Raw genomic sequence first — 23,368 nt, 5'->3', positions numbered from 1 at the left:
CCCAAAACAGAAATATTTTCTTTTTATTCTTGGGCAGGGGTGTGGTAGTGGTTTAAGCTGTGTTTTAAATAATTTAAACTTTTCCTTGGAGGGACACACAAAGGTCTCCTTACTTTCATTTAATTAAGGAATTTTAAGACTTTTCCCTTTCATTTAAGCACTTGGAAATGACCAATAGGGTTACAAAAAGCAACTTCCATTGTGGTACAGCTTGATCCCTGGGCTGTCCACTTGGAGGAAGCACAGGTAAACCTAGGATAGGCTCCCACAAGCTCCAAGGAGCCACCACGGCTGTTCTCCCACTGCCCCAAAGGCAGGAGAGCCTCCAAAGTAACAGCTTTGCACTTCACACCCCAAACCACCAGGAAAGAACCCAAAAAGATGCTGGTACACATGAGGTGTTGAGTCCTCTGTGTGCCCCAGTGTGGCACCCCCAGAACCCACCCGCCCTCATCCCTTGGGTGTCTAAAGACCAGGCAGGCTGAGATGGTTTCCTCACGTTTATTGTAAAAGCGACACACAGGGACAGACTCAGAGCGCTCCTCGGGGCGTCTTGAAGTTCATTCCCACTGTAGGCTGTGTCACCTGCAGGTTGGACAGGCTGCCAAAATCCTGGAAAACAGCAAGGCAACAATGGGATCAGTCACAGCATCCTGACAGTGGAGGCAAGTTCCTCCGGGAAGGTGTGGGAAGGTGCTGTGGCAGCACAAAGGTGAACAGAGGTCTCCAAAGAAGAGACCACTCTGCTCCACAGATTGACTCCTTGGTGAGGGAATCATCAGAAGAGAGGGCAAGGAACACACCCACCCTGCTGGTGGCAAAGGCCCATAGCTGCCCTTTCTAAATCCATACATGAACTAATCCTGCCACAGGACCCAGGGCAGAGGGAAGCCCTTAACACCATCCAGCCACTCAGGGCAGCAGGAGGTGTGCCAGGGATATGCCAGCAGCTGGGCAGGGAACAGTTGTGGCTACTAACCAGGAGCTTCAGCATTTCCTTGGTGTCTGGGTCCACTTCAATGATCTCCTGGTCAAGGGCAGAGACCTGGGAACAGAGAGAAGACAAAAGGTGTGACTGATAAAGCCCCACAACAACCCAAATGTCCCCTCTGGTCTCTGATCTCATCCCACTGGCTGTGGGGAACAGTTCAGCTGCAGAGCCAGGAGCATCCTGATGGAAACACAGCTTTTTTTGACTGAACACTGCAAGAGGACACTGGCAGTAGAGGGAAAAGCCTGTTTTATGGAAAATCTTTGGAAATCGAGGCCCAACCAAGGCTCCAGGCCAAGGCTGCTGAGGAGCTGGTGTTGGACCCTCACCCACACCAGTCCTGGCAGGCATCAGTGACACTCACAGCTGCCTTGTGACACAAGTCCACCACGGTGCCAACAAATGTGGTTCCACCTCCGGGACAACTGTGTTCTTCTGCTCTTTAATCCCAGCAAAACTTCCTCTAGCCCTCTGCAGACCCCAAAAACTCTTCCTCCACAGGTTTCCTTCCCCAGGAGCTACGTAACACCAGGATTTTTCAAAGAAACCAAAACCAGCACAGATTTTGTGTGCTGACACTGCACCAACAGCTGCAGCATGGACATTCCTTCCCTGCTTGGATTCCCCTCCCTGTAACCCCTCTCTGATACTAGCACAGAAACCAGCAGCTGTGCCAGGAGCTGACTGGGAAGATCTGGGAAAAGGGCAAGATGTGGGCTGTACCTGAAGGCTACAGGATTTAGGAGCACCAGGATCACATTCCTGGAACAAGGGAAGCCCTCCTGGACCATCTCACCCAGGTGACAGGTGTGATCTAGACCCCACCCAAACAGAGGGTTAAAGCAGGGAATTTTACCAAAACCTCCCTCTGGGGATTCCAGCTGCAAGGCAAGTTTTCAGCTGCTCTGAAATAGCCTCCTGATTCCCATCAAATTTTTTTTTTTTTCCTGAATTTTAAGTTAGGAAAACCAAACCACGAGAAGCCAGCTGTCCTTCCTGTCCCAGGTGGCAGCTTTGGAGGGAGCCACCTCGGCCTTCTTGATCCAAACCCTCCTCAGTTCCTCCTGGCTGAGGGTTTGTTTTAAACTTGGGACTGTTTATGGAAATACAGCGAGGCAGAACAGAGCGATGGGGAAGCTGGAGCCTCACCTCCGGGACATAGTTGTCCCTCCTCTCCCTCTCCTCCTCCTGTAGTTTGATGGAGATGCCGCGGACAGGGCCCCTCTGGATTCGCTTCATCAGGTGGGTGACATACCTGCGGGGACACGGGGGTGTCCTGGGCTTACCCGGGGTCCATGTCACCCTTCCCCACACCCAAAATCCCGAAACCACAGCAGGATGAGGAGAGCTGCCACCATCTACCCCAGCGATGTCCCACCACTGACCCGGGCATCATCCCACAGCTCCAGGGGGACATCAGAGACAAAGTGTCCGACAGTAACAGGGTCTGGGGGAGACAAAGACCCCCCCAAACACGGGAAAACTCTCGCACTCCTCTCCCTGCACTATCAATGACCCGGCCACAGGCGGGACCGTAATCACTTTCGAATGCAGGGCCCAGCAGGAACCCCCAGGCCGTGCCCGAATCCCCCAGGACCTCCCGATGCACAAACCCCTCGGGACACCCCCAGCTGCCCACAGCCCACCCAGGACCCTCCGCTGCCCCACGCCCACTCGCGGCCCGCAGTGCCTCACCCCGCAATCTTGTTGCGCAGCTTCTTGCTGGGGATGATGGCGATCTCCTCGCACACGCGCTTGTTGGTGTGGAAGTCATTCCCTAGGCGCGTGTAGTACTTCTCGATGATCACCCGCGCCGCTTTCTTCACCGTCTTCGTCCGAACGCGTCCCTACGCGGGGCGGGCGGGAGCGCCGCCGGTCAGGCCCCGCCGAGCCCGGGCCCAGCGCCCCCCGCCCCAGTTCCCCCTTCCCCAGCCATCCCGGCCCTCGTCGCCCCCCACTGCCCCTCGCCCCGGTTCCCCGCGATCCCCACCGGCGCTCCCCGCCGCGGGGGCGCGGGCCCGCCCGAGGATGGCGGCGGATGGCGAGAGCCGGACCCACCATGTCGGCGGCAGCCGCGGAAAAGGAGCGGGGCAGGGCGGGAGGCGCCGGAAGCCAGCGGCGGGCAGCGCGCCCCCTGGCGGCGCGGAGGACCGCAGCCTGAGGCCGCCCCGGAACAGGACGGAGCGGCCCGGGAAGGAATTCCCGGAGAGAATCCCGGAGAGCCGCGGAGCCAGCGGCACCGGCCCCGAGAGGGCACCGAGCGCCCACAAACCGCAGCGCCCGAGGAGGAGAGGTAACCACAGCCTGCCCTGCTGCAGGGACGCGGGGCACACACGGCAGTCTCTGAGGCACTGTAAGTCCAACTCGGCCCCCCCCACCCCCTCAGAGAGGAGCCCTGGGGTCCCTCTCCCCTCACAGCCCCGCAGGAGCAGCCACAGTGGGAGAACACAGGGCAACACAGACCCCTCCCATCAGCCTCATTAACTTTTTTTGCAATTAGGGGAGCTCCAGCTGGAGCCTAGGGGCCTGCAGGGACCTCAGGTAAGTGGGATCTAAACCATGCATTGTTTAGCAGCAGATAGAGCTCCCTCCCAGCTGAGTCACCCACCAACAGCATCCACAATTCATAGCTCCATCCATCCCTCCCCACCAACCACATCCGTAACCTTCCCCCACACCTCCAGGCAGTGACACCACAGCCTCCGAGCCGTAGAGATCTCCCATGAAGCACACAAGGCACAATAATTTTTTTTTTTTTTGCTGCAACGTGTTTATTATGTGCCAAAAACTACACCACAGCTTACTCCACACGTCTGTAGGAGAGTGCAGTCTTGCCTGCATATACTACAATGAGGTAGAGACTTCACACACAGCTTCACAAAACCCCACAAAGAGCAGCTGGGATATGCAACAATGCAACATCAGCTCAGCAGGAAAGAAAAAAAAATAATCATAGTAAAGAGGGAGAAATTATGACACTGGTTCTTTGGCACACAGCTTCCAATAGAGGGGAAAGTAACAAAATAATAATGATCAGCATAATTAAGGTCTCAAATCCCAGCAGCAGCATTTCAGTCGACTGCACTGATACTCCAAACGTCTCGGGAAGGAAAGGAAAATTACTTGTCCCCTCTAAGAGAAAGGGCTCCCAGGAACCTTCATCGTCCACCAGAACGCAGCCCTTTTTTAGCTTGTTACAAAAGAAAAGGTAAGTCCTGTGACTTTGTGTGATTAAAAACCTCTATCAACCCCCCATAAGTGCAACTTAAAAAAGTGCAACAAACTATTTAAAACTATATACAGCAGCTCAGAGATCCTCATCCCGTCCAGTTTCAACTCCAAAAACAAAAAACAGCCCGGCCTGTCCCGTTGCAAACCCCCAGATTTACAACGTCCTGCCATCAGCCCCCAGACACAAATTGCAATAATGTTAAAAGCTGCCAGGAAAAGAAAAAAATCTCTCATTTCAAACGACTTAAAAACTGTTTTTAAGAGTGTAAAAAGGAAGTTGTAAAAACCCTCGAGCGTAAAATATGAAATATGATTTGGTTTAAATGAAGAGCAAAGTCTCCTTGTTGTTACAGTAAAAAACGCCAGCTGAACACCCAGGTCACACCATCCAGGTGGGGGTAAATGAATGGAAAGGCACTGTATGGCAACGGCAAAACAATGACCAATGAGACCTGCGCTCTCTCCACCAGTATTGCAAGGAATGTAAAAAAGCGCCTTTAAAAAATAAAAAAAAACCAGGGCGGAGGCGCCTGCGGCAACGCCTCCGCGACACATGGCCCTTGGTTGGTTGGGTTTATTCATTTTCAATTTTTGCTTCTTGTCAGCAAACCTGGAACCAAAGTCTGGGAACTGCAGAATGGCTTGAGGGGCACTCCCCCCCTCAAAACACCCTCAAACAAACCCCAACAAAACTCACTGTGCATTAGTGCAGAAACAAAAAGACCAGCAAGTGCAAACATGAATGTAAGATTTTTGTTTTTTCCCCATCAGTCCTCAGGAAGAACGTTCCCAGCCGGGCCTGGCTCCGGCAGGCGCTGCTGCGCTCTCCTCGTGGCAGGTTCTCCCAGGACTCTGCCCGTGCCAGCCCCGTGCCCCGGTGGCTCCTTAGCTGGAGTCCCGGTTCTTCTGGTTGCGCATCAGCGGGCGGTGGTGGCGCAGGACCTCCATGGAGTGCTGCCAGTGCCAGCATGAGCGGCAGAAGTACTTGAAGCAGATCTGTGGGCAGAGCACAGGGCCAACACTGGGGTGACGCCAGCAGAGCCACTCCTCCCCTTCACCCCTGCCCAGTTTTGCAGCCCCCACCAGCACAGTGGATCCATGGGCTGGAGATGGGAACGGCAGCAATGCTGTGGAGGGGGCCTGTTGTGCCCAGTTTCCATCTTTTGAACAGGTTAGAAAATCAGGGACTGGGCACTGGGGCAGTTGCTGGGCTCTGCCAGGGCTGCCATCACTCCCATGGCATTCCTGGCCCCTGCTCATGTCCCATCCCAGCTCTGCAGGAAGCTGCCAGAGCCCAGCCAAGCTCCTCTGCCTGCAGCCAGAGTTCCCCGTGCCTCAGCCAGCCCCAGGTGCATGCACCTCAACCCCAGCCCATCACAGCCCCCAGAGCAACAGTGTCCCCTCCCTCAGGGGCACCAGTCATTCCCACACTAGGTCCCAGGGCTGGCACAGCACCAGTGAACTGCAGCACCCCCGGCTCAGAGCTGGGTGGACACTGGCTGGCTGGGCCTCCTGGCAAGCACCAGAGTTCCCCTCCTCAGGAGAGCTGCACCTCCTCCAAAACAAGGTCACCCCTCCCAGCTGGGCCCATCTTGCCCACTGGGGAAGAACCAGTGTATATATGCCCAAACCCCAGCAGCAGGGCCTGCTCCTCCTTGAGAAAACCCCTGAGCACAGGCTGCAGGAGAACTGGCCTCACCTGGTCTCTGCAGAAGAATGGGCCAGGCTGGGTACTGCACACTTGGCACATGGAGTCCTCCAGGTACGGGTCGATCTGAACCTGCAGGAGAACGAGGCAGTGGGCATGGGGCAGCACCAGGCTGATTGCCCTCTCCCTGGTACCTCAAATCCATCCCCAGCAGCACCCCTAGGGCAGGCAGAGCAGCGGCCCCACTTCCTGCTGCTTGAGCAGGAATATAGGGCAGGCTCCATCAACACTGGTGCTCCCAGCAGTACCACCCATCATGCAGACCCTCCCTGGGCTGTCCCACCAGCCCCACTCACCTTCTTGGTAAACTTGGTGGTTTTGATCTCCACAAATGCAGCAGTCACAGCCTTCAGATAACTGCGCTGGTTGTTGAAGGTGACACGGCCCGACCCTGCAACAAGCCAGACCACAAATGTTAGAGAGGAACAGCAGAGACCAAGAGGGAACCACTGCCAGCACCACCCCCTCCCTGGTGCCACTTAGAAAAACAGCTTTGACAGGGAGATGGTATCCTAGGGGGTCTTCCTGCCTCCTTCTCCAGGCACCACATTCCCAGGATCAGCAGAGTGCTTCACACTACACCTGAAATACACCAGTGCTGAGACAGCTCAGCAGCTTTTATTCACAGCCCTCCCCTCACCCCAGAGCCTTGTGTTTTGCAGCCTCATCGCTGGTCAGCAGCATTCCAGCACCACTTGCTTCCAGCCAAGGTCTGTTAGGCTCCAGGACTGACACTGGCAGATCCCTACTGCTCAGCCACAGGACAAAGTGCCACCGAAAAACCATCCATTCCCCTCCCAAAGCATTGCACAGGACATAGACAGGAGGGCCTGGATCCAGTCTGGGGTTACAGGAGGTGCCCTCAACCAGCCAGGGCACAGCTTAGTTACCAAAACTGAGCTCTGATTGCTGTGACTTTAGGACAGTTCTAAGGGTGGAAGTGCCACAGAGCGGTCTGGAGCTGGATCTTGCCTACTTGGAGCAACCTGGGCTCTGCATGAACTACAGCAGGTTGGGGTTACACACTGGGATCTCGCAGGGCCAGCACAGGGAGGTTCTGTGACACCTCATCTACAGTCACACAGAATTTGCCCGAAGTCTCATACTCCCATTTCCCACCCTCCTTGAGACTGTCCCTCTAAAGGCACTTCAGGGGCTTTGCAGCACAACATGCATGCCCTAAACCTGAGCCTTGCCCAAAAAAGCCTAACTGCTACCTAAGGACAGTGACCAAGCAGTGACAACTCTGCACTCCAAGATCTGACACGGTTACTGCCTGGCAACACCAGGAGATCCACAGTCTCTGACTTGCTGTAGCCTGAGCCTGGAATGCTGGTCCTCAGGCACAGGCTGTGGGGTTTTTCCAACAGACCAGCCACCTCAGTGCTGTCCCCTGACCCATGAGGGCTCCAGGGACATACACACGTCATGACACACCACATTTCAGCTCTGGTGACAAGCGCCCATGAGTGGGTTAAGACCCACAGCTGTCTCTGTCCTGCGAATGGAAAAGCAGCTACAGCAGCACCCAAAAACCACTAAACAGCATTGAACAAGGACAGAGAAACCTTCAGCCATGCCTAAAGGCATATTCAAAACTTCAGGCTGCTCTGGAATGATCCAGAACCCTCCAATTCCCCAGCACATCAGCTCTATCAGCCCTCCCCAAGGCTGCTCCTGCCTCCCCAGGGCCAGGAGCTGAGAAGCACAGACTGTAGAAGAGGTTGAACAGCATCTGCTCTCTGAGCCCGGCACCTGGGCAGTCTTCCAACAGAAGGACAAAGCCAAGGGCACACTGCAGCTCCTCAGAGCACGGCAGGAGCAACCACCAATCCTGGTGGAATCATCACTTACCTATGGGATACTTGTGCTTGTCAGTGTCGATGCCAGCATAGACCACCCCTCCAAACAGGTCGTACATGACAGCTGCCAGGGCCTCTGCGTTGAGCATCCCATGCAGGGCCCCCACAAACACCGTCTTGCTGGGTTCCAGCCGCTGCGAGGGGCTGCGCACAAAGTTGCTGTCGGCCAGCACCCACGGGATCACCTGCACCTGCAAGCAGGAGCACCCCTGAACCTCAGACTTCAGCCCAAGCTGCAAATGTCACTTGTCATCTATTGCTGCTCAGGGTCCACATCCATATAAAGCTCCAGACACCCCCAGAGAACCCACAAGGGGACAAAACCAACTCTGCTTCCAGCCAAACTGGAACCTAAGCCAGCAGTTCCTTGGGGGTGGCAGCCAGAGGACAATCCACATCCCTCTACCTGCATTTATAGCCCAATCAGGAACCTGATGTTGGATGGGACCACTGGAATGAATGATCATCCACTGCCAGCTCCATCAAGAACTCCCATCTGCTCTGCATCTTATGGAGGGCTCTGGAGAGAAGCCTCTGGCAGAACTAAATCACCAAGCACAGAAGCTCTGCCAATTGCTGGACACCAGGATAGCTGTCTAGAGCACAATTAGTTTGTGCCTGTCTAGATTAAGAGCTGCATCTCCATCCTGTAACTCCCTGAACTCAGGCAGTTGTCCGTGACCTGAGGATTGATCCCTTTTCCGTAAGCCCAAGCAGAGCGTCTGGCAGCCCCAGCATGCCCAAAGCACAGGTCAGCTAGCCAAGGCCACACTGGGGAGCAGCCTGGGATCCAAAGTATCTTTCTGCTGAGTGTGAGTTATTTGTTCTGCAAACAGAGGAGGCCTGACAAAGCACCTGAGGGGTCCCAGTCTGCCTCTGCAAGCAAAGGTGTGATGGAAGCAGCACAGAGTAGTTAAATCCCTGTTTCCATGCTCTATCCCAGCTAACTGAAGCCTGAAGGCAGGCTCTGCCAGCAACCCAGGCGCTCCAGGTTGGTTTGACATAAGCTGTTATGAGGGACACGAACACCAAGCTGACACATCCCTACCACAGGCGGAGAGCAGACAAAGCCAGCCAGGAGCCAGCACACCTTCAGCTGCTGTTCCAGCCCTGCTTTCCTTTCCTCTGGGGACCTCCCTCTGCATCCCCTGCTGCCACGTCAGGCTGCTCTCCCAGCTCTGCTCACCTCTTTGCAGCGCATCCTGCGGCTGGACATCTTGAAGTAGTACTCACTGAGCCCGTCAGGGCTCGACAGGTCCCGGGAGCAGGCCTGGAGCAGTGCACGCACCGACTTCTCCGACTCAAACACCAGGTAGACATATCCTTTGGAAAGGAGGAGAAAGAAGCAGTGTTAGGAGCTGTGGTGGAGGAGGAATAGATCATCCCAGTTTGTAGACATCTTCATAATCACTCTTGGGTGCCACCTGACATATCTGTGTGGTAGCTCTTGCTGTTCCCAGCAGACTCATATATAAGCCAAGCTGGAAGAGCCCAAACCCAAGCAGAGCACAAGGGGCAGGATGCCCAGGGCCATGTGGGCCACTGTCCATCATCCACAAACCACACCTGGATGTGCCGAGTGGGCACCACCAGCTTGGCCACAACAAGGTCTGCAGAAAAATAGACTCTGCTATGTATTTAGGATGGACTGGCTCAAATACAGTTCAGGGTTTTCAAGTCCCTTTCATGGACGCCAGTGCTCTACCTCACATTGCTCTGGTGACTGAATGAAGCTATCAAACCAGGCTCCAAACCAGCCACTTCCTACCTTGTAGGTAATTCCTGCTTACACAATATGCCAGTCCAGCTGCACATGCTGCCACTGGGATCAGCAGCTGTTCCAGAGCCACAGCCCTACATGGGGCTCCAGAAACACCCAGAGAGAGTTCCCCCAGCCCACAGTTCTGTCCCATACTGCTATGGAAGGATGAGGATGATGGGTTTGGGGTGCCAGTGTTCTGCAGCCCAGGTGCAAACCCAAGTGAGGGCAGGACATCATCCCAGGTGCTCTGTACCAACCAGTCACCAGCATGCAGCTGTACAATCCCAGCATCCGTGCTGTAACATAGCATGGGAAAAAAGTAACCCTACCGTGTTCGCTATTACCTTTAGGCATATTACCTTTGGGAGGACAGCGTGGGTGTTTGCCATCCTTACCAGGCCACTCCACACTCAGGGAGCCAAAAACACGGAAAGTGTTGATCAGCCCAGCTACAGATAGAAGGAGAAAGGTCAGTGTCCTCCACCAAAAGCTCCATCCTGCACTCTCCTAATATCAACACCCAAGGCCTTGGTTTGGGGCCTCACTTTGCAGGGGCAGCTCACCTTCTGTAATGTCCCATGGGACTCCACCCAGGAACACTTTGCAGGAGTAGACAGGGTTCTTGTAGTTTCGGGGAGGCAGCTGCCCGCTCCAGGTGCAGGTTGCTTCGCTCACAGCTTGGAGAAGACATCAGTCATACTCAGTACAGGATCATTTCCTTCCCACTCTCCCACAGGTCTCCCCATCTTCCCCAACTACAGGCTGAGCAGAGGTGCACAGCCACAGGCAGCTGCCCAGACCCACCTGTTCTCTCAGCAGATAGAGCCAGAGTCAGGCTTGGACCTGGAGCAAAGTATTTGTTCAGCCAGTGTCTGCACAGAGGCCACCAGCCCTCCCAAGTGTGGGACTGTCCCCTAGACCCCCTCCCAGCTCACCTGCCGCCTGCCGATGAAGCCGGGCTTCTCTTTCAATATTGAAGGGGTCTTCCGGAGAGTCCAGAAGATCCCAGGAAGGCCACGCAGATGCTCCAGGCCATCTTTTCGATGCACTGGCCGGGGAGGAAGTTACTGCAGCCAGGGCAGCTTGATCTTGATCCAGCTGGGATCCCACTCCCATCTTCAAGGGGTCTCTTGACACCCCACTGAGAGGCAAGAAGGGCAGAGGAGGGGATATGCGAAGGCTTGACTGCAAGAGAAAGGCCATACTGAAACCCAGCTCTGAGTAAGAGCACGTAATAGCAGGGGTGAGGCATCACACTGAGGCCCTGCCCTTGCCCATGGCAGGAGTGAGAGCTCTCAGGGACTTCCTGAGACCCTCTGAGGCCTCACAGAGGCAAGAAAGCATCAACTGCAACACATCCTGACACCCTAGGAAAGCCCTGGGCCATTCTCAACTGAACCCACCATGCCCATGATCAGCACCAGGGATCACTAAGCATGAGGCACTTCAGAGACCACCAAGCAAACAGCTACCCCAGGCTGTACAGCCTCAAGAACAGCATCACCCCTGGAGAGCACTAGCTTGAGGCTCTGTGCTGTGCCCACAGTGGGCAGGGCTTGTTGGAAGTGCTCATGGACTCTGCAAGCACCAGCTGCATCTCATCCTCACATCCCAGCTCCAGGGCTGCCTGAGCAAGGAGTGGGCACCATGCACCACAGCTCCTTCCAGGGCAGGAGGAGGGAAAGCTCAGATTAATGGAACAGCAGGGAAGCAAGATGCTGCACAGCTCAGTGCCAGCTGTGCTGCGCTGTCCCTGTGCAGCCATGGCAGCCACCCACGCCAGGGCCGTGCTCAGTCCTGCCCTTCACAAACAAGGCCAGCACAGAGCCCTGCACCACCTGCCACCAGCACGGCCTGGGTGCTGCAGTCACATGGCACATCCCAATTCTTCAGGGTGGACCACGGCAGAATCAACCCCACATCCAGTCAGGTCTGTCCTTCAAACCCACCTCAACACAGGGGTCAAGGCCATGGTAACACCACAGCAGAGCCTGGAGCAGCTCCTGACTTTATCCTCCCATGCCAAGGCCAGGCCATGCAGCAGCATCCCAGAGCTGGCTGGAGCCAGGCTGCCCTGCTGGCACCCAGAGCTGCCATTTGCACCCACCACAGACCCATCAGAGCAGACTGGGGCAGCCAGCCAGACATTCACTTGCTCCCTGCCTTTCAAATTTATCTGTGCTTTAGGGAATGGGAGCAGGCCAGACCCAGTTTGCTCTAGCAGAAACTGCTCTGAGATGGAGAAATGCAGTCAAATGGAAGAGCAATGAAAGGCAAGGACAGTAGCTCCTCAGAAGTCCAGGCTGGTTCAGCCACTTCCCTCCTGGGATCAGGGCACAGACACCACCCTGCCTCAAACCAGCTCAAGCACTCAAGCCCCTCTGGGAGCTACTGTAACCCAGTAGGGCTGCAAGCACAGACCCAAAAGGCCAAAATATTAGCTTTGAAGAAAAACAAAAAATGAGGATACTGCTGGCTTGTGCTGAAGGACTATATGAGCAGCCTTTCTCCTAAACCCTGGTCTGTGCCAGTGTGTGAACAGCTCCTCACAGCATTCCCTCATGCTCCTGAGTAGCCAGGGCTCTGGCAGGCAGCTCCATTCAGCTGTTCTGTGCTCCCCAAAAAACACAGCAAGACCCCAGGACCCAAACTTACAATCAAGTCTGAGATGTGGTCAGAACCAGAGCTGAACCCACTGGTGTCCGAGTCCGAGGGGCTGCTGGAGCGTGAGTCCAGGAGGGAGCGGGAGTTCCTCAGCGGCGGTGGTGTGGAAAACTTTTCTGGCAGGTCTGAACCAATGGGGTCTAAAGGCAGAAAACCCAGCGGGGGCTTCCCCAGGACGTTCCCAAGAGGGTTACTCAGCATGCTGAGAACTGCAAGAGAGAGGGACAGAGTCTGTCAGGGCTGCAGCACAACACTGCTCCTTCCTCCTGGCTCCTGTGGCCCAGGAGGCCACCGGGCTCCTGTCAGCCCACAAATGTCATGTCTGGGAGGTGGCACCTCTGGTGTTTGCCAACAGTCGGGCCATGGTGCTGCACAGAACCCACAGCAGCCTGGTGTGGCTGACAAACATGAAGACTGTTTATGAGACAGATTGGCCAGGAGAACCCACTTCATGTGGGAGAAGTTCAGAGATCCTGCATCCCAGATTACAGACCTCAGAAGTGCTCTGGGACAGGGCCCTCTGCCCAGTCCATGCTACTTCTCCTGGAGCAAGCTGGGACTCGGAGGGTCAAGTCTCCAGAGGTAGGGGCACACATCGGTGGCAGGCACACCTGGCCCACCAGCAGGAATTTTCAGGCTCAGAGGTGGGACACTGCTCACACCATCCCTGCCAGGAGCTGGCTGTGGGCAGCCAGGAAGGTGCCAGCCTGGGCTGCTGACAGAGAGGCTTGGCTGTCCCTGGTGTGTGTTCACAGCAAGTCTGTCTGGTCAGGCCTCTGCCCCAGAGCCTGCAGACAAGGATGTGTCAGACTGCTTCCCTCACACTTCAGGTTTTCCTCCCACCAAGGAGAATCCAGGAAAATGCCTCCCTGCAAATATAACTGCTTCTGAGCAGAGGACCAGGCCATCCAAAGGTCACAAAATCACATCCTGGTCAGCAATATGGGGGCAGCTGCCACCCACAAGGAGAGGGAATGTAGGGCAAGGGATCCCACAGGGGCACACTACCAGCCAGTCTATTCAGAAAGAGCAAGTCTCAGCAAGCCGAACGCATACCCAAACCAAGTGAAAAGAGCAAAGCATTCAGAAATGGTTTTAATTATTCACAGGCTGCAAAACAGGGCAGCTTGCCCTGTAGCTTTCAGTTTTCAGCAAAGCAAATCTGGGATCCACTCAGGATCCTCCAAGCCCCACCTGATCTCAGCAAGCTGAACCACGAGGTCTTAACCTAGATTTTCAGCAGCTCCTATGCAGATGAGGATTAATAATCCAAACCACCAGCCAAACCAGGAGAGTAACATAACCATCATGCTCGAGCACACTATGGTCAGATAACAGGACAGCACAGTGACAGCACCAGGGAGAGCTGCTGAGCACGACTGAGGCAAGATGCTGGGATGTACCTATCCCCAGCTGCATTATCCAGTGACACACCTGCCATGAAAGCTTGCATCTCCAGCCCCATACCTGGGAAAAAAAACCTCACCACCCCAACAGTGACTTCACATAGGTACAGGTGGGTCCTTTACTTGAAGCATCTCCCTCAACTCAAGGCAGAGATCCTAGCAACAGTCACATCTTCACACATTTGCAGAGCCTCATCCCTGCAAGATTCCCCTATTTTGGCTACATCATGGGACTAGGAGCTCCCCTCTGACCACACTGAGAAAGGGACCTCCTGCCTTTTGCTCTCCTGGACAGGCAGCACCTGTGCTCACACCCAGCCCTGCAGCCACGGGAAAATACTGGCCAGCCCAGCAGTCCTTACCTGGGCAGAGCCTGGGCAGCAGCAGCCCCAGGAGCGAGGGAATGTGACCCAGCTGGGGAGGAGATGCTCCCTCCTAGTCACAGCTCCGAGCAGGGCACAGCATCTCCCAGCCCCGGCAAGCTGCACTTGCTGCTCTGCTGACTTCTCTGAAGCCACGTGATGTGTTTAAAAATACAGCCGGCGTATTGTTCTGGGGAGACAGCTGAATCTGTCCGACAGGCTCCAAAATCTGATTAGTCACTAAACAGCACAAGAGGCAAAGCAAAGCAGCTGATCCCACAGCCCAACCTTGCTGCCAACAAATGCTCCCGCACTGACACCCTCCTCCTTCCCCAGCCAGTGAGGGCCGTGGGTTTGGAACGCCGCAGCCCTGTGCTGACCCCAGCTGCACAGCATTCCAGAGACCTGGAGCAGCTAATGCCACGCAGACTGCTACCAGATAATGCTGCCCTGCCCCACATCTCCTGGTAGGCGGAGATGTAGAACCAGCACTCTATTTAGGATGCCATAGTAAGTGTCTGGGGCTCATCAGGAGCTCCCAGTGGCATTACAGGGTCCAGCTGCTCTGCCCCATTTATGTCACCCTCACCTCTGCCACCGCATACACATCTCTCCCATGATTTCTCAGCTCTTGCACCAGCTACAAAACCAGTAAGGCCAGCATAGCACACTGAAGTGGTAGGATTACAGGCCATTAAAAGGATCTACTGTCTGGGCATTTACCACCACACAAAACCCTGCCAGCTTCAACTGCCCCAATCCTAACCTCATGTCCTGGAAGTGCTGACATCCTGCTGTTAACACAGATGGATTCCATCCAGTCCAGCAGCTTTAACAGCTCTGCACTGGCAGCACTTGATTACACACTCTGCAGGAAAACTGAGCTCGTGGGAGACCCCACATCACCCCAGTGGGCCTGACTCAGCTTCACCTGGTACCCACAGCCACTCACAGGGACATGGGAAGGAAAAGCCATGAGTCAAACTCAGCATTTCCTCTTTTATCTTTGCTCAGTGACCAGGCTGTGTGCCCCAATGCCAAGCTGTGCAGGTAGCCTAGGAAACACCTGCATGAGACACCCAGATCTTATTCCTCAGCACTCTTACCCCAAAGACAGCCTGATCCAACTGCCTGCTCCAACCCACCAAACCCCTCCTGAGGAACGGGGCACAAGCACCCAACACAGGCTGCCCACCTAAAAAAAGCCTTCAAGGCATTGGGGCCACACCTCTTCATGGGGAGTTGGGTCTTTTCTCCCCTTCCAAGCAGACAGCTCACGTAAGGGAAAAATCATTCCAACACACATGCAAGATGCATCAGCAAATCCTGGAGTTAAGAGCATTCCTTCAAGTCTCAAAGTGAAAAAGCAAGTATCATGGAACTACTCAGGGTGTACAAACATGAGTGCAAAGCAGTATTTTTCACACCTAGAGGGGAAACTAACTCAGGGGGTCACCATGACAGCCACTCACCACTCACACGCCAAGAGCTTCTGGAACTTCTCCTGCCTCTGCTCAATGCAGCGAGGGAGGCAGCACATGGCAATGCTTCTCCACAGGGGACAGCAGAAAAGGAGCTTTTAATAGAATCTGGGCACTGACTTTTGACTCGCTGCTGCAGCTCTAATGCCTGACGCAGAGGCAGCACACGCCTCTCCATCTCCGGGCATGCCAGCCCAGCACTGGCACGTCTGAGCTCTGTGGAACAGCCATGACACCACACAGCACTGCCAGGTCCTGGCCACTCCCTGGAGAAGGAGCATTTTTCAAACTACTCCTCTTCCTGAGCTGAACTTTCCCTAGTAACTGCTGTTTGGATACATCATTATTCCTGCATCAACCCAGCACCCCTAAAGAAGCCCAGGGGAGCACACTCAAGACTCTCAGACCCATCATACCTGAGCCAGACACTTGACAGAAAAAAGCAGCTACCATGAGCCCACAGTGGTGGTTTCAACTCTTGAGGTCATCTCTACCTGTAGACCTCAAATTATCCTTTAAATCCCACTACCAACCATTGAACTGCTACACTGAATGTGAGTTTAGCCTAACAAGCAGATCACTCCACCAGCATAAGCTGCAGCTCAGACCACACTTTGGGAAAGTGTCCCAACAGCAAATGTCCAATCCAAGCACTAAGAACAGCTTTTGCTATTCCATCCACCAGTTAAGACATGCAATTTAAGCACCTGCCCAGGACCCTGGAGCACACAGTTCTTCCCTGTACACTGTAATTTGCAGCCATTTGATATGTACACCTTCCTAGCAGCTTTGCCCATGCCCATTCTGTAAGAGATGAATATAAAGATGAGCCCCAAGGATTTTCTGGTGCTGGCAGCTCAGGGAAAGAAGGGCTCTGGGAAAATAACCACTATGCTGATGACAAATGACAGCTTATTGCCTTGGATAACACCTTAAGAGCAACAGGATCATTTAGGCTGGAAAAGACCTCCAATATAGAGTTCAACCTTTGACCAATCACCACTTTGCCAACTAGACCAGAGCACCAAGAGCCACATCCAGATATTTCACATGGAGCATCCACTGATTTTATGCTGGATAGGCAGAGTTAACCAGAACCTCAGCTACCTCCATGCTGCCCTTTGAACAAAATGCTTCAGCTCAGCTCTGTGGGAGACCACCCAGCTACCAGCATATGAGATCAGTGCTGACACCCTTGACTCCCTGGTGCATCAGTTTCATCAAATTATCCAGAAACTGAGTCTTGCCCAGAGCAAAAACCTCTTATCCAGCAGCTGCCCAGGTCCTTCCATTCAAGTTTTCTCCGAACATCAATGGGAGCTCCCCCATGGCTGAGAACATTTGCCACACGGCCCTGGAGACACAGAGTGGGCCAAGGAAGTCCTGTTGCAGGAGCAGTGTGCCAGCCCAGTCCTTGAGCGGCCAGCTGTGTCTGGCACCCACAGACTCAGTTTGACACCACCCCGGCCACAGCCCCAGGGTCAGGAGAGCATACCCATTTTGAGAAGTAATGCTCTGGAGATGTGTTCCAGCCTTTAGAAACTCACTGCAGGGCTGAAAAAAGCCTACTTTGAAGAGTCCAGGACTTGTCTGAGCTAGACCTTCAGAGGGTCATCTGAAGGATGGCAAGCCATTAAGACCTCCTGCTGCATCCACCAACTACTACACTGGCTGGAAGTCCACCTTTCTGCCTGGATGTCCCCACAAAACAGGAATGCTCTTCATCTGGAGAAAGAGCCAGGTTTCAGTGACACCTGCCATGCCCTGAGGCTCCAGCACCATATACACATTTGGGGCAGGGCAGCAGAGGAGAGAAGCAGTGTGATTGAGGCCCTGGAGACTGAATACAGTGCACTTTCTTTTGTCATGCATCAAATAAGCTTGTAAAGTTAAAAAAAAAAGAGCTAATGTCCTAAACAATAGCCTGCTGCAATTCCAGAAAAACAGCTCGTCTGCAGTTTTTACCACCCAGCCAAGCTCTGCCCTAGTGGGGTGGGAGCAAGCTGAATGTTTTAGTCAGCCAAAAAGCAGCGCTTCCTATAGACACTGAGAAACAGTGGCAAGAGAAACATTTGCATGTCTGCAAAGCAAATGGGCACCTCAACCACCTCCTACAGGTGTAGTTCAGCAGTGACACAGCCAGACAAGCTGCCAGGGTGAGCAGCTTACCCTCCTCACACACCAGCACCAAACAGCTCAAAGCTCACGGCAGGGAAGGGGTGACCAACACTCCAGTCTAATCCTAAATTTTAGCAATTCTCTCCTGCAGCTGTTGGAACCAAAGCTGCCTGCAAGGAGCCTGCACAGGAACATTGACTGAAACACGGCCAGCTGCAGTGGCAGATGTGGGGCTGAAGCACACAGGACAGGGACAGTCTTTGCTTGGCACAGGGAAGGCAGACACTGGATTCTCCCCATTTACCCAATTCTTACAGAGGCACAAAAAAGCCAAGGAAAAGCCACAGCAAGAGTAGTGACAGAAAAATTTCTTCCTCTTAAGCGAAGCAGCCATGGGACAAGGCCCCGAAGTGGAGGGAACTGTGTCCTTACAGCCCTGGAGCTCACCTGAGCAGCACACTGGATACATCCAGAGGATCTGGCAAGCTCAAATCCTCCAACTTTCATTCTATTCCCATTACTCCACTGAAAAAACAGTCAGTGCTGTTATTAGAGGAGCCATGCAGAGTCCAAGGCACATGGCCCTCTCCAAGCTGTATCACCAAAGAAGTCCCAATAATCTCGAGCCAGCTACCAGCTCTGGAGAGCAGCAGCTCCCAGAACTGCAGGTGTAATCAAACCAGCAGCAACCACCATCTAAGTAGGACCTACAGCACAGCCCATTTTTTTTTCTGAACTACAAAAGAGGAACCTCTGCCCTCACAGATTCCAGATTCTTCATTTGGGGCAAAGAAAAACTGAAGATATTCCAGCAGCTATTTCTGGTTTGCTAAGAAGGGGGCAGGGGAATAAAAAAAGGCAGCCTGATCCCACAGCTGAACCACAGAATTAGAGTCAGGACACCTGAGGTCTATTCTTGGTTCGGGCACCAACATGGTAAGTCACTTGCCCTGAAAAATGGAAACAGCAGCGTAACTGGGAACAAGCAGAAGATTATTGCATTAACATCTGAGAGCACTGGTCCTCTGCTGGCACTGAGAGCAGGGCCTGGCTGACAACAAGGCTCACAGCTTCCCGAGGCAAGGAATTTACTCCTTTGTGTTTCTAGGAAGGGTAAACAGCTACCCAAGGTAAACATAAAAATCAGAAAAGACAGCTAAAATGCAATTCAGGATTACAAGTGCCCAGGTAATTGCATTCACTAAGCAGGCTGCCACAACCACTGCTGTCTTTAAAAAGATCAGAACACTGAAATACAGCAGGTTTTAACATGTATCAGTCCCAGAGAGATTTAAAAGCCAACATATTCAGGTCAAATTCTGCACAACAAGCTTCAAGCTTTGCAAGCCTCAAGAACAAACACTTCTATATTTAAGTACCAAACTCCTCTCAATTATCTGCTGCAACATCTAGGGTGCAAACTGTGCTGTGTTACCTGATGTGATACAAGGGTGAGTGACTCATCCTCAGCTGCATCACAGTTTGGGGGTGTCTAGGCCAGGACACACCTTTAGAAGGGGGACTCTCTGGAAGGGGGCAGGGTGTTGGCCAGACCCCTCTACAGGCTGCAGTAAAGGAAAAACAACTGAAAAAAAGAGACCAATTTTAGTCCCAAACTCAATTTTCCTTAGGAAATGGCACACAAGCCTCTCTGAGGCCTTCAGCTAGCATAAAGCCACTGCCAGACTGGCACTCCCAAACCCCACCAGTGATGCAGGCTCCCAGTTACCCTTCAGAGATCTGTACCCCTTAGCATCACAGCTTGGAAGTTTGCCTCACCTTCCACCACACTCTTGGGGAGAAAACCAGGCAGAGGGGCAAGGACAGATGTCCCCACAGCCATCTCAAATGCGTGGCACCAGCTGCTGTGCCCGAGAGCAGCCTCTGCGCTGGCAGCAGCTCAGACAGCACCTGTGATTCAGCTGTTTTGCCATCACCTGAGGGACCAGGCACAGGGGGAGTGAACTTGCAGATACAGACAGAAGGTGCAACTCTGGCTGGAGATGCCTCGCCCAGTGCCCCAGCCCGACAGCAGCACCACTCAGCCTCAGTGCAGTGACAGCTCAAGGACCACAGCATCCTTTGGAAGGGGACCATTTCCAAGCCAGCTCAAAGGAGGGACCCACTTTGTGTTTTTGTGGGAACAAGAGGCAGAATTAGTTTCTGGAGCCCCCTTGGGCTACATTATTTCTGCCACCCTCCAGCAGCTTTCCTACCCTGCTCTGAGCAAGAGCTGGACTGGATAACCTTCCAACTGGAGCTACCCTAAAAACCCCAGCCTGCCTAGAGCACTGCAGAGGGCCCACAGGCCTCTGCTACAGGCACACTGGGAGAGCAGGTCCAAAAGCTGTTCCCTACCCACCTCCATGTGGAAGCACTCATCTGCATGTGCTGTAGAATTTGTAGTAAAGGCACTGAGTCAAAAACACATTCAAGACTCCTAGAAAGCTCCCATGCTCCTGATGGAGCTGCAGCACAGCCTTTGGAGTCAGTTCTGCCCAGCAAGGAACCCTCACATCCACTGCTTAGACATGTAGCTGGGCAACAGCTGGAGGAAAACCTCATCTCTTATTTGACTGATGCAATTTTGGGGATGAATCCTACTCCAGGCCAGGGCTCACACACACTACTCTCCCTCCATATCAATCACAGGAAAAGACTAAGCCATGATTTGCCTGGGGCAGTTCAGACTCAAACAGCAGCTCCAATGCTCTCCTTGGAAGGGAACGTGCCTTTAAAGGCTCAATTCTAGAGTGAGCCAAGAGAAATGTTCTCCAAATCACCACTGAACAGTGCCACAGGGCTGCTCCAAAGGCCACAATCAAACACCCCTCCCTGACAGAAGCCAAGGGGAGGGTTTTGGTTTTGGGTGGTACATGCCTGCTCCCACAGGCTGCCTCCAGCACAGGATTGCAGCTGCCCTGACCCACTTCAGGTCTGGCTGGATACAAGCAGAGATGCTGGTTGGGTTCCTGTTCTGGTTACTCCTCTATTTGCATCTTATGTTTTACAGCATCACTGCAGATAAAAATAAAACTGTTTTAGGAGAAGCTGCTCAAATGGAAGCTTTAAGAGTTGGATTGAGAGCAACTTCCTTTAGAAACCAATTGCAAGCTCAGGTTTGATACTTCTTTTACTTATTTGATACATATTTTATTCTGTTAAGGATCAAATACCACTGCCACATGAGCAGTGTGCAGCTTTTAAGGGCTTCCCACTCCCCAGCACAGGTGGCTGGAGGCAAGCACTGAGGAATCAGACCACTGAGCAGGAGCAGCTCTTATGGAAACACATTCAAGGAACAAGTGCCCATTAAGCACCCACATCAAGTAAGTCTTTAGAAGAGTGCTACAAGCACTAGGATGGCATGGGACAAGCTTTTAGTAAGGCTGTCTCAGGTACTCCTGGAATACCAGCACCAAGCAGAAGACCCAGAGTCAAACCAGCTCCCAGCTTTGTGCCCTTACACTGTGATCATCCATAACCTTCACACAGAAAGCAACACCACCACCACATCTGTCCTTCCATTACTACACTCAACACCAGCAAGTTGCTCCCCAAGAACCAGGTTGCTGGGAGTCTGTTCTTCTTTCAAGGAAATAAAGGATACCAAGAATATGTAATTCAGTACCACCACCAAAACTCTGGATACCTCTTTTCCTCAACCACACACAGGTTCAGAGTCAGCAGGAGTTGCCCTTTCCTCATCCCAGCAGCACAAAGGAACCTTTCACTGGGTTTCCTAGGCATATTTGGGCTTAGATGGAAGTAACTCAGGAAGTGCTCTCGCCCCACAGCCAAAACACCCCTTTCATTACAGAGCGGGAAAAATCATCCTTGGATATTCTGATGCCAGCCTAGTGCTGCCCAGACACTGAGCCCTCCATCAGGATGCATCTCTGAAATCTTCCTCTAGCATCAAGAGAAGGATTTACACACAGCCAAGCTGTATGTAATACACAGGAGCTGAAGACACACCTAGGTCAGCTGAAGCCAGTTGTCCAAAAGACAGCAGGAAAAACAGCACAGAGAGACCTAGACATGCACAAAAGAGAGCTCTATGGAGCTTGGCATGGGTTAGCCAAGCAGCAAATTAAACAGATGGAGAACAGGGGACCCAAATCCTCTGCCCCAAGCTCTGCATCCAACCACTCAAACCAGCAGCTTGAGGAAAGCCAGTGAGAGTATAAACCATAGTGCATTTACAAACAGCCACCCCAGGCTGAGCAGCAACTCTCCCCTGGGGGGCTCAGTGCCCTCCACCACACACAGCATTTGAGGACACTCTGAAAACAGCCTGACCTCAGGGAGCAGCTTATGAATCCCTCCTGCTGTTATCAAGAAGAAAGGCAAGGAGACCATGACAACAACCATTCTTCCTGTGCAACAGGTCTTTTCTTTCATCTTTCAGATGGGGTTTTGCCTTGAAGACTTCAGAGAGATTCATGCTCTGAGGCCTCGCTATCTGCCAGGCAACGCACAACAGACTGCCCGCAGCTCCAGCCTGGCAGATTTTAAACAACTACAGATAAGCAAGCTTATTGCAAAAATGAGTTGCTGTGCTCTGGGAAGCAGAAGAGCCAAGGGCTGGAAAGATTCAGCAGCATTTTCCTACCATGGGCCATTTCCCCAGGACCAGAGAGACAGGAGCTGCAACCTTGCAGGCTGGAGAATGAGACAGCAGCAGCCACCCCGCAGAGGACACAGATGAGGCTGGAGCTGCAGTCTCAAGAGCAAATCCAAGGAAAAGCTCAAATCTGTTGCTGCACCAGCAGCTTTAGGGACACACAAGCAGAGAGGCAGACGCAGCAAGATGCTCCATCAGATAGATGTCAGCAGGAAGACCTCGCCTCAAGAGCCCAACAACATCTTCTCCAGAGGACCTGATCCTGCTAAAAACACTCCCAGGTTAGCACTGCAGATTTAGTGTTAACAGGCTGGTTTTAGGATATTTCCCCGTGGGCAAGTCGGCTGTCCCACATAGGGACGGCTCCCAATGTAGGGCAGGACAGACCAGCCAGACCAAGCAGCTGGCACACAGGCTGAAAGCCAGGCAGAGAGACCCAAAATCTGCACATGGATCTGCTGTGCACCACTGCTCTCCAGGCAAAAACTGGATCAAGACCCCATTTACTTGTACTTCTTGAGAAACAGGGCAGTGAAGGTAAAGGATATCATCAAGGGCAGTCCCACCTCACTGCTGCTTAACCCCTCCTTGCCTCTGAACTCTGAGATGTCAGCACACCTGTCCACCTACCAGGAGGCTAAAGACAGGGAAACACGGCCTCAAGAAATACAGAATGGTAGGACTGCAAGTGTTAAAGGCCAGTTTCCTGCAAAGGTCCCTCCCCAGGCGGAAGACGAGGTTGCTGGGACTTGCTGAAGTATTTCCAGCCTGACAGACCTAGTGGCAGCAGAGGGTTTGAGACACTTTGCCGGCTGTGAGACAGCAGTTCAATCCTACAGCCAGGAAGTGCCAGCAGCTTGAGCCTGCAGCAGCCACTGCCTCCAGAGAGCTTCTCCAGGCACCAGCACACACCCTCTGTACATTACAGGCCTGGTGCAGAAGGAGAACTCCTCACAAATAAGCCTGTCTGGGTGCAAGGGGCTCAGCAGCCCTTTGGGAACAGGGGATGTAGGCAGGAGTGGGGCATAAAAACCAGCCCCCACTGTTCTCCAGCCTCAAACCAGCTGGCATGTGCTCCTACTGCACCAAGCTGTGTGGTGCCAACGCCCTGGGAGCACAAGGTGACACCAGAAGGTTTTGCAGCCAAAGGTCCTTC

At 53.4% G+C, this 23,368-nt stretch overlaps 2 protein-coding genes and 1 non-coding gene across 16 annotated transcripts in view; all 3 read right to left on the bottom strand.

Moving 5' to 3' along the window:
• Positions 1-487: 487 nt before the first annotated feature.
• RPS17 (ribosomal protein S17) lies at positions 488-3,086 on the bottom strand. Its single transcript, NM_001245667.2, is given in 5 exon segments — positions 488-612; positions 980-1,045; positions 2,141-2,246; positions 2,687-2,838; positions 3,050-3,086. Coding segments are annotated over 5 exon segments (408 nt in total). The 5' UTR covers positions 3,053-3,086; the 3' UTR covers positions 488-531.
• Positions 2,420-2,547, bottom strand: LOC115496735 (small nucleolar RNA SNORA71). The gene has a single exon (XR_003962250.3). It is a non-coding gene; the product is annotated as a small nucleolar RNA SNORA71 (small nucleolar RNA).
• A 650-nt stretch (positions 3,087-3,736) lies between the features above and the next one.
• Positions 3,737-23,368, bottom strand: part of CPEB1 (cytoplasmic polyadenylation element binding protein 1) — a 42,019-nt gene continuing 22,387 nt past the window's right edge. For 4 of the 14 annotated variants that reach the window (XM_030281806.4, XM_030281808.4, XM_072933762.1 and 1 more), the window contains 9 exons: positions 12,210-12,427; positions 10,490-10,739; positions 10,118-10,231; positions 9,914-10,003; positions 8,979-9,115; positions 7,785-7,983; positions 6,227-6,321; positions 5,922-6,002; positions 3,737-5,218 (listed from right to left, as the gene is read on the bottom strand). In XM_030281806.4, the coding sequence (XP_030137666.4) occupies positions 5,108-5,218; positions 5,922-6,002; positions 6,227-6,321; positions 7,785-7,983; positions 8,979-9,115; positions 9,914-10,003; positions 10,118-10,231; positions 10,490-10,739; positions 12,210-12,427 (1,295 nt within the window). In that variant the 3' untranslated portion in view covers positions 3,737-5,107. Of the gene's footprint in view, positions 5,219-5,921; positions 6,003-6,226; positions 6,322-7,784; positions 7,984-8,978; positions 9,116-9,898; positions 10,004-10,117; positions 10,232-10,358; positions 10,398-10,489; positions 10,740-12,209; positions 12,428-23,368 lie in introns of all 14 variants that reach the window. The other 10 variants (XM_030281801.4, XM_030281809.4, XM_072933759.1 and 7 more) reach the window with 5 other exon arrangements.

The sequence above is a fragment of the Taeniopygia guttata genome, chromosome 10 (assembly GCF_048771995.1).
Source record: "Taeniopygia guttata chromosome 10, bTaeGut7.mat, whole genome shotgun sequence".
Classification (NCBI taxonomy): domain Eukaryota; kingdom Metazoa; phylum Chordata; class Aves; order Passeriformes; family Estrildidae; genus Taeniopygia; species Taeniopygia guttata.
Note: the sequence above shows the minus strand (reverse complement) of the source record. Positions and strands in the feature narration are given on the sequence as shown.